Source organism: Penicillium bovifimosum, assembly GCF_028826915.1.
Source record: "Penicillium bovifimosum strain IBT 22155 chromosome Unknown utg000003l_segment0_segment0, whole genome shotgun sequence".
Classification (NCBI taxonomy): domain Eukaryota; kingdom Fungi; phylum Ascomycota; class Eurotiomycetes; order Eurotiales; family Aspergillaceae; genus Penicillium; species Penicillium bovifimosum.
This window is the reverse complement of record NW_026622712.1, coordinates 223,872-239,788: the sequence shown is the minus strand read 5'-3', so window position 1 is coordinate 239,788 and position 15,917 is coordinate 223,872. Positions and strand designations below refer to the sequence as shown.

General features: G+C 51.0%; 6 protein-coding genes across 6 annotated transcripts; 4 read left to right on the top strand and 2 right to left on the bottom strand.

The window, feature by feature from the left end:
- Positions 1-1,238: 1,238 nt before the first annotated feature.
- On the top strand, positions 1,239-1,418 carry N7515_003142 (uncharacterized protein; the record flags this gene model as incomplete). The annotated part of the gene is made up of 1 exon (XM_056663886.1): positions 1,239-1,418. The coding sequence occupies one exon, from the start codon at positions 1,239-1,241 to the stop codon at positions 1,416-1,418; it is 180 nt and encodes a 59-aa protein (XP_056522943.1).
- Positions 1,419-1,827: 409 nt separating this feature from the next.
- Positions 1,828-2,872, bottom strand: N7515_003141 (NAD-dependent epimerase/dehydratase; the record flags this gene model as incomplete). Its single annotated transcript, XM_056663885.1, has 2 exons — positions 1,828-2,393; positions 2,458-2,872. 2 exons carry the CDS (start codon positions 2,870-2,872, stop codon positions 1,828-1,830), a joined length of 981 nt encoding a protein of 326 aa, XP_056522942.1.
- A 2,085-nt stretch (positions 2,873-4,957) lies between these two features.
- N7515_003140 (transmembrane 9 family protein) lies at positions 4,958-7,308 on the top strand (the record flags this gene model as incomplete). Its single annotated transcript, XM_056663884.1, has 5 exons — positions 4,958-5,042; positions 5,105-6,456; positions 6,508-6,960; positions 7,013-7,233; positions 7,290-7,308. The coding sequence occupies 5 exons, from the start codon at positions 4,958-4,960 to the stop codon at positions 7,306-7,308; spliced, it is 2,130 nt and encodes a 709-aa protein (XP_056522941.1).
- Positions 7,309-9,054: 1,746 nt separating this feature from the next.
- Positions 9,055-10,878, top strand: N7515_003139 (putative choline sulfatase; the record flags this gene model as incomplete). The annotated part of the gene is made up of 2 exons (XM_056663883.1): positions 9,055-9,465; positions 9,517-10,878. 2 exons carry the CDS (start codon positions 9,055-9,057, stop codon positions 10,876-10,878), a joined length of 1,773 nt encoding a protein of 590 aa, XP_056522940.1.
- A 751-nt stretch (positions 10,879-11,629) lies between these two features.
- Positions 11,630-13,023, top strand: N7515_003138 (nitrilase; the record flags this gene model as incomplete). Its single annotated transcript, XM_056663882.1, has 2 exons — positions 11,630-12,103; positions 12,175-13,023. The coding sequence occupies 2 exons, from the start codon at positions 11,630-11,632 to the stop codon at positions 13,021-13,023; spliced, it is 1,323 nt and encodes a 440-aa protein (XP_056522939.1).
- Positions 13,024-13,435: 412 nt separating this feature from the next.
- Positions 13,436-15,535, bottom strand: N7515_003137 (uncharacterized protein; the record flags this gene model as incomplete). The annotated part of the gene is made up of 2 exons (XM_056663881.1): positions 13,436-14,502; positions 14,560-15,535. 2 exons carry the CDS (start codon positions 15,533-15,535, stop codon positions 13,436-13,438), a joined length of 2,043 nt encoding a protein of 680 aa, XP_056522938.1.
- Between the last annotated feature and the right edge of the window lie 382 nt (positions 15,536-15,917).

The window sequence follows — 15,917 nt, the reverse complement described above, 5'->3', positions numbered from 1 at the left end:
GCCTCTGGGTGAAGCTGTCGAGGTCGTCCATGGCGGATTGAAAGACATTGACTCCATGAGTAGCATCTTGGGCGGGTGCTCCAAGTGGCACGTGCAAGATCTGCCCTATCACGAAAGTAGTCATTGCTGGATCCTGACAGCAGCCAATATTCGACCCACCATAATATCATTGAACACGCTTTAGATGTTTTTCTAGTGGCAGCGATCAGCCCGTAGAAGAGTTGCAGAATCTAGAGTTCTAGACTCTTCACTCTACTGTGTACCTGTTCAGACTAATCTATATCATTTTTCCATAACTAACCCTCCGATAGGTATTAGAGCTACACAGCTGTGCGAGTCCGATGGAAGAATCCGTAGTTTTAGTCTCGAATGGTTTCTAGGTACTCCGTACTTATAGATCTACAGCTCGATACAAGGGAAATGCAAGAACCCTCTGGGCTCTATATTGAGTGCAACTTGGTGCAATTCCACAAGCTCTCCTGATTCCAAGGTACCGCCAAGATGCCACTCTACTGGAACAGTTCGCAGGCGCGGTCAACTGGCCAATGCTTACCACGCGGAAATTGACATTTGACATTATGATTAGGAGGGATCATACCTGTTTGCAAATATCTTCCGAGCAGGGGAAGTTGAACATTCAGCTCCCAACTTCCTGCTTGAATATCTACCAACCGTTTGGCTTTACATCCATTGTACTACCTCGCAGCCCGATTATGTACATCGGCTGCATTAGTTTAGACCTAGTCTCAGCTTAGCACGTCTGCATGCCCCATGGGAGGCCTAAGGCAGCCGGGTTCTCACCCGGCTACTGCCGGACGTTAAAAAATTGCAACAACAACAACAACCTAAACAGAGTTCTGCTCAAGTTGATTTGTTGTTGCGGCGCGAAGCGTCGCCTTACAGGCGAAATGATCCCGGACAGAATCGGGCAGAATTATTTTCCCTCTGATTGGTTGTTCGTAGTTTTGGTTGCCTATTTCGGAGTTGCAGTGCCTATTGTGGATAGTTTGCCCTTTCCGGTCCCATCCTTACCCTTCCGCTTTTCCCCTATGGAGGTAAAGAGTTCGACTTTCCGCCTGCCATTTACGGACAGCTTGCCTATCACGCGCCCATCGGGCCATCCCTAACGCGTTCCCCCAAACACTTCGTCCAGCCCCTGGAAATCAACCTATCGCCTTCACACGCCGAGCCGCTATCTTCTTTCCACGTTCTACAATTCTACTGTCTACACATTCGCAATGACCGACGATCCTACGCTCCAGAATTGCCGGATCGGTCGATGCATCATCCGAAAGATCTCCAGTCTGGATAGGGCTTCCAGGAGGCCCAACTTGAGAGTGCTGACCAGCAATGAAAGCGAGATCTGGGGTCGCCTGATCCAAAGCTGGGAGATTGGTATTCAGAATCATAACCAATAACTAACCAATATTGTCGAAAGTCCGGGGATTATCAAGGTCGTCAGAGGCTGGGCAGAGCTTGGTAGGTCACGCACATCAAAATTTCAAGACCGAAAAGGCTCCAGGCGATACGTAGCATATTGTGCGCAACAGGAGTTCCTATCCTACCAGGTAAGTCAGAGAACTCCTTAGCTTTTGTTCCAGGTAAAAATGGGGAACCAACAGGAATGGAACTCTCGAGCAGAACAGGCCGTCCAGTTACTACACAACATCTACATTGCAACCCCAGCCCCCAGAATGTCCACTACTTTCTCTTGAAACCTATACTTACAACATTTACTACAGGCTGAAAACAACATGAACATAAATTGATTTTTTTTCGATCAAAGAAAAACATAGTTACATTGGACCCTGTGCTTAGGTAGGTTGATCACAGAAATCCAAGTTGCTGGTCCATCACATCTCGCACGAGAGTCTCAACCGAGCGCCATTGCATACCAAGCTCTGTCTCCGCCTTGGTCGTATCAGTTGGGAACCCTCCACCCTGGATGTCTTCAGTGACCAATGCACCGGAATCTGGATAGAACTTCTTGACGATGGGCGCAACATTCGCGCCTGTCATCTTTGGTCCAGCCAGCAGATACTTTGAGCCATCAACAATTTTCGCATCCAAGGCTTTGATCTGTGCATCGGCTACATCTTGAACATGCACACCTCCGATATTCACAGTAGGGTCGCCTTTCATGATGAAATTCCAGAGAAGACGGTTGGTCCCGGTCACGTCTGCGGACGTCTGCACATTATTGTGACCGAACACGAATGCAGGATGCAGTGTCACCAAAGCATAATGCGGCTTGGCTGTTGCCCGGAAATCCCAAGTCGCCTGATTCGCAAGAAGCTTAGAGGCCATGTACAGTCGCATTGGCGTTGCGCCCGGGTTTTCAGGGTCCTCAAAATTTGCATGTTCATCGACCGAAAAGTCCCAATCGTTGTCCTCTGAAAACTTGTTAATGCCTTTCTTCTGCCATAGTGGGAGACGAAATGTGAGAGGATACGGTACCTTTGATCACATCACCAGCAGGGATTCCAGTTAACGGGATGAAGGCGGCGATCGATGAAGTGATGACAACTTTCTTGATGCTCGACACCTTTGCGGCTGCTTTCAGCACGGCAGTGGTGCCTTTCACAGCCGGGGCGAAGTGGGATTCCTTGTTCGTTCCATGGGCAAGAGGAGACGCAAGATGAAGCACATAATCCACACCGTTCAGCTTGCCGTCGAAAGCCGTCTCGGCGGTGATATCTGGAACAGTAACAAACTCGACTTGGTTACTATACTCTGACAGCAAGGCCTCCAATTGCTCAGAGGGCTTGCGAAGACAGACTCGCAGACGGTATCCAGCCTTGAGAGCTGCCAGCGCAGTTGCGCTGCCAATAAAGCCCGTGGCTCCGGTAATAAAGATCAATTGGTTGGACATATTGTGGAAGATTTGTTCGTTGGTGAGAGACCTCTTTCACTGAAGGAATCCATGGCTTTTATAGAGGGAATAGATCTTGAATTTCTAAGCTGTCGACACTTTCAAATTGATCCTCTGTTGATCGTTTGTCAGGAACGAGATAAGGACTTCCCCTTCGGGCTTCAATACTCCGAACGAAGTCCGACATAGGATCGATAGATAACCGGGAGAGTCAAGCTTTGTAATCTTTGATCTGATTAGTTAGAATCGGATTACTTGTTGCAGAGTATGGACTTCGCCCAAGAAATTAATGATATGGTGATCTATTGCGAGGGTTGTCGCCACCCGAGGTTGATGAAATGATCATAAAATTATTATGCTGCCAGCCGACCCACCATTCTGTTCATTACACTATCATTTCGAGATTTCGGCTCCTTCGTGCTACAAACTCAAGAGACACATATTCACTTCTTCGAAAACGACACAGTCTGTCATAATATCACTCATCACCGAGCTTCTCGGTGATCTGTCAACTCATTCAACCAACATTCCTTCATAATCTACACGGGGACTTCTCGCCACTTGCCGTAAAATACCCAAACCGCAACAATGCCTGTCTGGCATATCGAACACAGTCCGAACACCATCACGGACCTCGAAAAAGAGCAGCTTGCCCAGTCAATCGCCAAGCACTATGTCTCCGTCGGCCTACCTGCATTCTATGTCCAGGTCCACTTCGTTGAAAGTCCTCCTGGTAATAGGACGTAGGCCGGTAGAACCGGCAGCGCGATTTATTAGTCGGATGACTGGGATGCTGTATTTGCTGGATGGTTTTGTTCCCAAAGCTACCTAATGAGCTGTACGCGCGACCTAGGGTATTTGAAGACAGGCCCCAGATGAGACTTGGGATACCGTGCTGGACAAAGTTGGTGTAAACGTCCAAAGTGTATGAGATATCCCGGCCATGCAGCACGGGCGGCATGCTGAATACATAGGTACCTAGTGAAGAGGGAAACTCTCGAAGGAAGGCTCTGTGCTCCGAAGCACGACTCACAGCTCCCCATTAGTTGTATCCTTACCGCCAACTGGCAAGCCCTCCGCCAACTGGTAGGCCCTCCGCCCTACAATCCTCTCTACATGAACCATCCCGTTGACGTGCAGTAGCTCTCAAAAGTGACAGGTTTTGCCCAGGCGCTCGCATCTATAACGGACCAGTGAGACGTTGAGGATCGACGCGATCTCCAATTAGTTTGATGAACTCACCGCTCGCAGTTCCCTAGGGCCCTCGTAGCGAATGCAGCGACTCTTGCCTCTTGGCTCTCGCGCAGTTGTGAAAGGTCTAACAGATCCATGGAAATATCTTGCCTTTAAACGGTCTACCATAGCAATAGTTTCTTGAGCATGAATTGGGCCGACTACACAATGTGAGGGACTAACGGGGAGCTGCAGATTGTATGATTGGACCCGCGTGGCGCGTGCTAGATTCATGCACTAGCATACACACTGTTCTCCTTCTATCGTGTTCTCCGAGTCAACTGTGCAGTTACTGAAAATAATTGCAATTGTCCGACATGTCGCTGTCATCCTATGATCCTATCGAGAACACCGTCAAAGGCCACAGGGTCTGGGCTCTGCACGGGATCTGGCATTCCGATTAGGTCATCCGGGGACCCACCCGCTCACAGGAGGTCACGATAACAAGCTCACCCTCACTATTCCAACCAGGATCTCACAGCCCTTTGCTTCTTGATACTTCCAACAGCTATCATTGTTGTGGCATTAAGTGCCGTTTTCACTCGTTACCCCCGCAGATACCGGCTGTCGATTCTTGCGCAGTCAGACGCCCCGTTACGCGCTTTCTAGATCTTTCTAGAATCAAGTCCACCATCGATCTGTTCTATCGCCTATCTCCACGAAGTACTGTAGCATTTGGACAAGATACCGCAACCTCGATCCAGTAAAGTTGTGTGGATTTGTCCTTTGTGGAACCATACTCCGCAACCCACCGACCTACAGCCTTCCTACGTCCGTTGTGTACATGCAGCTTGATAGCTGCACGCTCACTCCGGCTCGAGGACAGGGTTGATTCCTTTGAGTCCAGTGAACATGGCCATTAATCTGTTTTCTCCCCGTCAGTGGACACTGTGGGTGCTGTTGCTCGTGTCCTGTACGGGCGCATTTTATATCCCTGGTAAGCATTAGGCGCATCAGAGAGATCACGCATGTGACATTGACACCTTCTCCCATCACTAGGATATTCGGTCACTCGATATAATGACAACGATCCCATTCCCCTTCTCGTGAACAAGATCTTTTCCGATCACACCGAACTGCAATATGCCTATTTCGACCTTCCGTTCGTCTGCCCACCGAGCGGTAAGCGACACGGTGGCTCCCCATTCGGATCTGGCCAGAGTATCTCGCTCAATATTGGGGAGGTGCTACGTGGTGATCGAATCATGACCTCTGACTTTGAGATTGCGATGGGGAAGGATGTCGAATGTCAGTCTCTCTGCACCCGCGAAGTCAGTCGCTCAGATGTGAAATGGGCGCGCCAGCTCGTTAAGCAGGGATATGTGATAGAATGGATAGCCGACAACTTGCCAGGAGCCACGAGCTTTGTGACCGTGGATCGGAGCCGCAAGTATTATGCGTCCGGATTCAAACTTGGCTACCGAGACATCTCTCCAATCACCGGGCAGTCACGGTTATTTATCAACAACCACTTCACCATTGTCATCCGCTGGCGGAGCGCACCCGAAGGAGGCAAGGTGGTCATTGGGTTTGAGGTGTATCCGAAAAGTATTACCGCCGAAGACCGCAAGGAGAACGGATGCCCCAAGGCTGTTCACGACAACAACGACGGTCTGCAGCTATATATCCCACCTAACCTCTCGCGGATGCAAGAGAAGTATTCCGGGCTGTCCTATATTCCAGAAGATGATGAGGATGACGATGGTGCCACTTTGAAGATCCCCTACACCTACTCTGTTTACTTCCGAGAGGACACTAGTGTTGAATGGTCTGATCGCTGGGACCTATACTTCACCAACCAGAGTGATAGTTCGATAACCCACTGGCTGGCGATCATCAACTCATTGATCATCTCTACCGTGCTGGGAGTCACTGTGTTCGTGATCTGGAGCCGCACGGTGCAAGGTGACCTTAAGGGTCGTGGCGATGGCGCCATGGATGACCGGAAGATCAAGGGCCAATCTCGACGGAGGAGTGGCAAGTCTGGCGAGAAAAAGGCCGAGGGCCTGTTTGATGATAATGCAGATGTGGAGCGTGACGCGGATTACTCGTCGGACGAAGAAGCACTCGAAGACACAAGTGGCTGGAAGCTTCTTCATGGTGATGTATTCCGGATTCCTGCTTATAGTGGTCTGCTTGCCCCCTTAGTCGGATCAGGCATGCAGCTGTTGTTCATGGCTTCAGGCTTGCTTCTTCTCAGCTGCTTGGGTGTCCTGAATCCAAGTTTCCGTGGTGGCTTTGTCAGTGTTGGCATGGGCTTGTTCGTGTTTGCTGGCCTCTTCTCTGGTTATTTCTCGGGAAGGCTTTATAAGACCTTCGGCGGCACCGCTTGGCGCAAGAACACGTTGATTGTACGCACCCTAATCCCATCCTTTATGAGCCATACTAATCTACAATTTCAGACTGCTTTCCTTTTCCCTGGTCTGGCATTTAGCCTCGTGTTGATCCTGAACCTGTTTGTCTGGGCTCAAGCATCAAGTACGGCAATCCCGTTCAGCACTCTCATTGGCTTGCTTGCCATTTGGCTCCTCATTCAAGTTCCGTTGGTCTACATTGGGAGCTGGGTCGGATATGTCCGTGCATTACCATGGGAGCACCCACTGAAGACAAATGCGATTCCCCGCCAAATTCCACCTCAGCCCTGGTATCTTCATGGCTATTTCGGCCCTCTGCTTACTGGTCTCATCCCATTTGGGGTTCTCTTCATCGAATTGCTCTTTATTTTCAAAAACTTGTGGCAAGACAAGACCGGTTATTACTACTTCTTCGGCTTCCTGAGCGTTGTCTCAACCGTGCTGATTGTGACGGTCATTGAGGTGACGGTCATCGCAACATACAACCAGCTTTGCTCCGAGGTAAGATTATTCTTCTGGGTCAGATTATGGGCTGCCTTGCTGACTCTTTCAGAATTATCACTGGTGGTGGCAGAGCTTCCTCACTGGTGGGAGCAGTGCGGTTTGGATCTTTGCCTACTGCATCTGGTACTACCTGTTCAAGCTCCATATCACTGGGTTCGTTTCGAGCTTGCTGTTCTTCAGCTACAGTTTCCTCGCCTGTGCTGTGTATGGGCTCTTGACTGGTACCGTTGGCTTTTTGGCTGCTTATGCCTTCGTCAGGCGTGTCTATAGGTAAGGTCACTCTTTTGAAATGGCACCGGCAGCACGCTAATCGCAGAAACGAACAGTGCCATCAAAGTCGACTAGACCCGACGTATCCCACAATCTTCCGTTCTTTATCTCTTTAATCTCATTACTTGGCTTCTCGCCGCCATGACCCTTTCACGATTTGATCCGTCTGACAAGCATGGGTGGGATCATCCACCACTCCGGCGTATACTATTCTATTTATGCATCTCCTGACCAGTTCAAGATTTGAGCCTTTGCTTCCAAGTTCCATGTAGTAGAACAGGATAGGTATGCTGCATCGGGGAAACCCATCCGATGCGCATGTTCCAAGTGCTGTGTATTCCGGACGTCGCCATGTGGAGTAAGCTGGGTCTAAGAAACGGCGGTGACTGAAGTTTGCCTCCGCCGTACGTAACATTGTAAATCCGGGGGTGACCATAGACCGCCTCATGGCGTGCTCGGAAAGGGGGAATTGGTCATTGTGGAGCTATGATGCGTTACATTCTATCGGTTTCTTGCTTTTCTTGCTGCTGATACTGTAAACTCACATTTGATGAATGAAAGCAAACTCAGACCGAACACCAAGACATTGCCGAGAGAAAAAAACCTACTGGTGGTCAAGACTTGTCGTTATCTTTGTCCTTCCGCTAATGTCGAATCAGGTGTTGTGATTGGGCGTCAAGACAAGCAAACGGGTCCTTTATTCCTAAGCTTCGCCACTAACCTTGTCGGGGTATCCCAGGGGAAGAGTGATCGAACTGATTGGTTGGAAAGTTAGCGGCAAGATCTTGTGGACCTCAAGGTTGTGCCAGTCGTCGGCTCCGGGATTCACTAAGCCAAAACTGGTTAGAAGTATTAACAATTTCGTTACACTGGAAACGCTGCCATGGGGCAGTGGTGTTGATGCCGTTATCCACTCCGGGGTCGAGTGCGTGTGAAAACTGCACTCAGGCTTAACCTTGTACAACAAGCTTTTGAGTTGAGATGAGGTTATTTTATTGACGTCTTGGACTTGAAGGGGATGAATGGAGTGGCTATCTTACACATACTGTTGGTATCGTGGTGGTAACATGAACATCTTGAATGTGACGGATGTAACACCTCCCCGTCGTGCTTTCGTTGTGGCGACTCGGCACTCGTGTCGGGCTTGGGACTTTATTGCTACAATTGATAATCACTGGTCGTGTGATCGATGAGACATGTACTTTACATTTACAATCTTAACATCAGCTGGGAGTGGGACACAAGAGATTATGACAATCCATGGTCGTTAAAGTCAAATGTACATGTTTTCATTACAATACACGGTCCGATCTGCCACATCCTCCAAATCACACCATCGATGCCGCAAATGATCCCATCGCCTTTGGCCTTTGGGCGTACGTCAGTGCCGGATCACCCTGATCTCCGTTGCAGGCGGGAACTACTGTACTTTGTACTTTAAGGCAATTTACAGCATGATGTCTATTGTTCTGGTGTACGGAGTAAGATAGACACGATCTGCACTGGTATCGAGAGAAATTAAAATACATCTACTGTTCCGTCTTGGCCTTCATGTGGAGTTGACGAAATCAAACGTTTTCGAGTCGCTTCGCTTTTTTGAGCCCAGTTTGGGGTTATCTTGTATCATCTTTCCTCTTTAGGTCTTTTTATGTTTTTTTGTTTTTTTTTCTTTCTTTTTTCTTTTTTTTTTCTTTTCGATTTCCCCACATAGCTTCGGTTTCATATACTAATCTTCCGCCCCAACTTTTCCTTTCCTTTTCAGCTTCTTCAAGTCTCAGCTCCTCACACATATCAGGTGTCTCTTGTAAATTGGTATTCATCATGGCGACCAAGAAGCCAAACATCCTGTACATTATGGCTGACCAAATGGCCGCCCCCTTGTTGTCCCTGCATGACAAGAACTCCCCCATCAAGACCCCCAATCTGGATCGCCTCGCTGATGGCGGTGTGGTCTTCGACTCGGCCTACTGTAACTCACCACTGTGTGCTCCCTCACGCTTTGTCATGGTGAGCGGCCAGTTGCCCTCCAAGATTGGAGCATACGACAATGCGGCGGATTTGCCCGCTGATACCCCTACCTATGCCCATTATCTTCGACGGGAGGGTTATCACACAGCCCTGGCCGGCAAGATGCACTTCTGTGGCCCGGATCAACTGCATGGTTATGAACAGCGCCTAACCAGTGATATCTACCCCGGTGACTATGGCTGGTCCGTCAACTGGGATGAACCCGTATGTGAAGTTCCATGAACTATTTATGGTACCGTACTAATTTGTATGTAGGACATCCGTGCCGACTGGTATCACAACATGTCTTCCGTGCTGGAGGCCGGACCTGTCGTACGCACTAATCAGTTGGACTACGACGAAGAGGTCATTTATAAGTCGACCCAGTACTTGTATGACCATGTCCGTCAGCGCAACGAACAGCCTTTCTGCTTGACGGTTTCCATGACGCACCCCCACGATCCATATGCCATGACCAAGGAGTTCTGGGACTTGTATAACGACGTGGAGATCCCTCTCCCCAAGAACGGAGCGATTCCACACGACCAACAGGATGCTCACTCCCAGCGCGTGCTCAAGTGTATCGACTTGTTCAACAAAGATATTCCTGACGAACGCATCCGTGCCGCGCGTCGTGCATACTACGCGGCCTGCACATATGTTGACACAAACATCGGCAAGCTGCTGCGCGTACTCGATAACACTGGCCTGGCGGATGACACCATCATCGTGTTCACCGGTGACCATGGTGACATGCTTGGCGAGCGTGGTCTATGGTACAAGATGACCTGGTTCGAGAACTCGGCCCGCGTTCCTTTCCTCTTCCACTCCCCTAAGCGTTTTGCTCCGAAGCGCGTGTCCGAGAATGTGTCTACGATGGATCTTCTCCCAACATTTGCAGAACTGACAGGTGCCAAACTTATCCCGGAACTGCCACTGGATGGTGTTTCTCTTGTTCCGTACCTCACCGGCGGCGAAGGTCTGCGCACGGACACTGTGTACGGCGAGTACATGGGCGAGGGCACCCAGGCTCCTCTCATGATGATTCGTCGTGGCCGCTGGAAGTTCATCTACTCGACGATCGATCCACCCATGCTATACGACATCGTGAACGATCCGGAAGAAAAGGTCAACCTAGCAGCCGACCTGCCTATCCCATCTAGCCCCACCCGTGCAGCCATCGCAGCCAAGCCTACCAGCTCAACAAGCGCAATCAACCTGCCAACTCCCAGCGATACCCCGCGTGCATCGCCGCTTCCCCAGCGCACCACCACCACAGACTTCCCCTTCCCCTCCCATACTCCCCCTCGCACACCGAGCCCAGCCAAGCTCCCACCTGCATTGCCCAACACCACCGATCCGAGCAAGATTCTCGCATTCTTCCTCGAGGAGACCGCTTCCCGCTGGGACATGGAGAAGATCCACCAGGACGTCCTGCGCTCGCAACGCCGCCGCCGTCTTGTCTACTCTGCTCTGATCCAGGGCACACAGACCGTCTGGGACTACGAGCCTCGTATCGACCCGAGCACCCAGTACGTGCGCAACCAGGGCAAGGGTGCCCTCGACGATGTCGAGTTCATTTCGCGCTGGCCCCGTGTGCTGCAGCAAGCCGCTACTGCCCATGGAATCTCCACCTAAATTCCTTGATTCCTTACGGGGTCTTGGGAATTCTTCTTGTGCAGATTCTTACCTATAACCGATTGATGCGTTTTGACTGATTTCACAATATTCCCCATCGCATTTACGCATCATTCATTATATCATTTTCTGCATTTTCAGCTTTCCATTCTTTGGGCTTTGATCCATTCTCCATTATATTCTGTTCAGACATCTATCTTGCTTGCTGGTTCGTTAGCATGGGCGCATTATACCCGGGTCTTGTCATTTCCCCAATTCGCATCTTTACAAGAGTCGGTTGTGGTTGCATGGGATTCTCTTTTGTATATACGCATCCCTTCTAGTCCCCTGGGTTCTTGTGTCATTGTCTTGCATATTGCTCTGGCTTTTTCTTTTTTTTACTGGGTAGATAATCAGACTGTATGAGAGTCCATATTGACTAATAGCGGAAATTACCTGGTCTTGTACTCATCCTCTTCACGTATGACCTGTATCCAAGGATCAGATAGCCAGGTTGATTGCTCTTTGTCATGATCTGATATCAATTTTAGTGAACACCACACGACGCGCTCGTAGTCATCTAATCCGGGGTTCTCCCCGACATTTCTACACTTCCCCACATTCCCCACTTCCATCCATGGTTCCCCTCCCCTCCCATCTCGTCACTGTGAATCCCAATTCCTCTCTCTACCTTTCTCCCTTTCCCTCTCTCCTTTTCCCTCTCTCCTTTTCCAAGCCAATTTCAACTCACAAATCAAGCGAACAATCAACAATGCCCTCCCTTACGGTAGCGGTCGCCCAATCCCGCACCCACGAAACCCTACCCGCAACCCTCCGCGCCCTCGAACGAACAACCGCCCTCGCCGCCCGTCGCGGCGTCCACCTCCTCCTCTTCCCAGAAGCCTATCTGGGCGGATACCCGCGGACATGTTCCTTCGGCTCGGCGGTTGGCAGTCGAGACCCGCGTGGCCGTGAGCAATTCCTGCAATATTTCAAGGCTGCCGTCGACTTGGGCGATACGCCGGCTGGGGCGGGGGATGACTGGGTTGGGCGGAAACTCGAGGTTGCTGAGGGGAAGAGGTTCCGTGGAGACGGGACGAGGGAGTTCCTTGAAAGGGTTGCGAGGGAGACGGGTGTGTTTGTGGTTACTGGGTTGGTGGAGAGGGCGGGTGGGAGTTTGTATTGTGCTGTTGTTTATGTTGATCCTGTGAGAGGTGTTTTGGGGAAGAGGAGGAAGGTAATGCCGGTATGTTCATGTTCTTTTTGATTTTTTCCTGTCGGTTTTTTATTTTGCCATCCGGTATTGACTTCGAATAGACCGCAGCTGAACGTATGATCTGGGCCCAGGGATCCCCCTCCACCCTCCGCGCCGTGACAACAACTCTAAACGGTATCCCGCTAACTCTCGCTTCCGCCATCTGCTGGGAAAACTACATGCCTTTGCTGCGTCAGAGCCTCTACTCCCAGAACGTCAATATCTATCTCGCTCCCACGGCGGACGCCCGCGATACCTGGCTCCCGCTCATGCGCACCGTCGGAATAGAAGGCCGCTGCTTCGTCCTCTCGGCAAACCAGTGTGTGCGTTACTCTGAGCTACCAGAGTGGATTTCCAGTGGGAACACAAGCACAAAGACACTTCCGACCCGAGAGGTCCGCACAGCTCCGGATCCAGGACAGACAGACCCCGTCAAGTCCCAGGACCGTACACGGAAACTGTCCATCACCGCTGAGGGTCCGCACGAGATTGTCTGGCCACAGGCTCATTGTGATGAGCAGGAATCTGATCAGGGTCAGACGAAGGATACTTCAACGACCAATATTAGGGAATTCCGGGCTACTGCGGAGTCGGACTTGGAGTATGTCTGTCGTGGCGGGAGTTGTATCATCTCCCCGCTTGGGGAGGTGTTGGCCGGGCCCTTGTGGGAAGTGTGCACGGATGATGTGCCGGATGATAGCGATGCGGCTGTGACCGATTCGGCGCCTGGGGCCGCAGCTACGGATTCTAGTGCTGCCGTGGCAGCGGGTGATGGTCTGGCTATCACGCGCATTGATCTGGATGATTGTGAGCGTGGACGGTTGGACCTCGACGTTGCTGGTAGTTACTCGCGGAATGATGCATTTAAATTGGAGGTTGAGGGCTTGGATTTGACGCCGCCACCCTTGTAAGATCGGTTAGTTCATGAGATATCGCAGGGTATCTATTGGAGGCATCGGTGCGCCAGCCGCTGCAAATTGAATGTAATGGAACGAGCAAGATGATCATGATATACGAAGAATGCCATCAACATGGACTTGAGAACAGTTTTCTACTCATAAAAAAAGCACAATCATAGCCGAATCACAGATTCTAGTCGTCAAGGGAAAACAGGGCCAAAAAAAAAAAAAAACATCAAACTCGTCCAACTTCAACTGTAAACTGCCAGCGCTGAACGACCGAAAGCGCTTTGGGATATCAAGGGATATGCAAGTCATGATCTTCGTCGCCATGCCAGCATGTGACAGCTCTCTCTATATACACCGGCGATATTGCTCGGAGTGAAATCCGCTGCCGAGCTGAATTTCGCTCTCTCAAAATGAATCACTCCACCAACCATACGGGTGACTTGACCAGCACCGTTGCAGGACCCTTACCACGCACCTCAACAGCCAAAAACGCTGCGAAGCGGATACGCGGGTTGTTCGGGGTTGCGTCGACCTCGTTCTTATCTTCGGTTGGTCCGGGGCCTAGCGCCGGGCGACCCATCTCATTGGGGGCTTGCTTGCGGCTTATCAACCCGCCAAAGATGGAGGACTTCTTCGTGGGCTTGTGGTGCAACGGTGAGGCATTCTCGGTGACTCCGGTTGACGCGTCTCCGTCTGCGCTGGGCTCGTCGAGTTGCTCTGGGTCTGGCGGTGGGGGCGGTTGGCTTAGTGGTGGTAGTGGGCCTTCGACTTTCATGTATTGCTCGGTAAGGGAGATGCCCGGTGGGAAGTAATCGACGCATACATCACGGGCTTCGAGGGGGATTTTCTCAATAATGTTGATGGAGTTTTCGATGATCATGCGCACGCTGGCTTCCAGGCCTGGCTGCGCGCTCTCTTTTAACTGCGATCCCAGGAATGCGGCGAGTTCAACGATTAGATGCTCGACAAGCTGTCCGCGGTGTTCGTCAGCTTCGGGTCCGGTCAAAGAGTCGGTTAATCCGTCAAAGGTTGTCCGGCGCCAGTAGGAAATTCTGGCAGATGCATTATCGCGATCTTCGTCGGACGACGGTCGCTGTCGTCGCAGGTTCATTTCGATACTCTTTAGCTGCACACTGAAGGCTGCATCCAAGGATGGGTGGAAGTATCTCTGGAATACCTCTTCTACTAGCCATCGGCTGATCACTGCCCGTCCGACCGCGGTCATCTCCTTTGTGCCCACTGACAAAGCATTATCGGTGACCATCCCGCTCAGCCACGATGGTATACTGCGCCAGTCTTTGCGCACAGAAAAGGCAAGGTCTTTGATAGCTCCGTCAAGTCGTTGAAATCGGTTCGAATATTCATTATCGTCAAGGACGGTGCGCGACACCGCCATTCGCTGGTGGGCTACCGTGTTTTGAAGATGCTGAACCTGCGCATCTTTCTCAAAGTAGTATCGTTTCACTTTGGAATACTTGGCCTCTGTTCATAGTTAGCTATCTCTCATCGCTGAATACCAAAAAAATACGAAAGTCTTACGCAGCTCATCATGCTTCTGGAGCAATGCCCGCACATCAATTTCCTCGGACCCCTCGCGGCGGTGTGTATTCGTAGGTGTACTCCGCCCGGGATCAGGCATGTTGTTCGACAAGCTACCCTGCCGACTCCGACCCTGCGAACCTGTCGATGGTGTTTTGTCCAACAGAAATTGACCTTGGGCCTGTGGTGCCTGCGGGGAAGACTGCATGGCGTCAGGATTATGAGACGGTAACGGGGAAAGCAGCTCGTCAGTCTGGGACAGTACCGGATCCTGAGAAGTAAAATGTTGTCCCTGACGATGATTCTCCGGATATCGCGGTGACTCGGGCACAATCTCGGTCGGTGATGGGCGAATGTATGGATCGAGCAAGGATGGGTCGGTGTTTGACCGCCGAATCGGTGGAGGCGGCTGGGTGTAAAGTTGGGGTTGCACAGGTCGCTGCTGTGACCACTCAGAGCTATCTTGGGAGTGAGCAGGATGAGAGGGTCGGGGGCCTCGTTGGGATTGTTTGTATTGTTCTTGGGAAGCTGCAGATCCCGCGGTCACAGGTGTGAGGTCCTCGGAATGGGAATAATGCTCGGGAAACTCGTCGGATTCGTTCAGGGTCTGTGGATGTGAAACTCGGGGTGAAACAGGTTGCGCGGAATGAGAGGTCTTGCCCTTGACCGAGGCGCTGCGCTCAATACTGGAGGAGAACAGGCCCTTTCTGCCGCGACGAGGCTGCGAGTCGTCAGGGGCGACAATGTTAACGGTCGGGCGATCGCGCGAAGTGGTACGTTGGCTTTGAGAGCGATTCAAGGTCTGTTGATTTTGTACAGGACCAGGGACGGGGTCGTACGTGTACTCAATTTGTGAGAAGCGCCGGTCCAAGTCGGGGGCCGGTGGAGTAAACGCGGGGTCTGCCAGCTGTTCGGCACTGCGCATGGAATGTTGAGTAGTGCGATTCGAAGGCGACTTCCTTTTGAAGAGGTGCATCACTGCTCATCGATCTCTTGAGAACACGAAGAAAAAGGGGGGAAAGAGGGTGAGAGAGGCTGATTTGGTGGATCTGCGTTCGACGGGCCGTGATTGGAGAGGCTGTGTTCTATATATAGGAAGTAAACAATGGATGACCTTGCTGGCCTGTCTGTACACGCTTTAGAGCACTATGAAAGGCATAGAAGACCTGGGGGTTATCGCTTAGACTCTATACAGACATCCAAGATAGTAGCTATGAAATCCTGGAGATGGACAGAAAGTACATTGACATGACCTCAAATCCATAGAACTACATTAGCCGCCAGCCCCAGAGAGATGAGACGATACAGATCAAAGGACACGAATAGGCTGAAAGGAAATCCAGAAAATCTCTCATCCC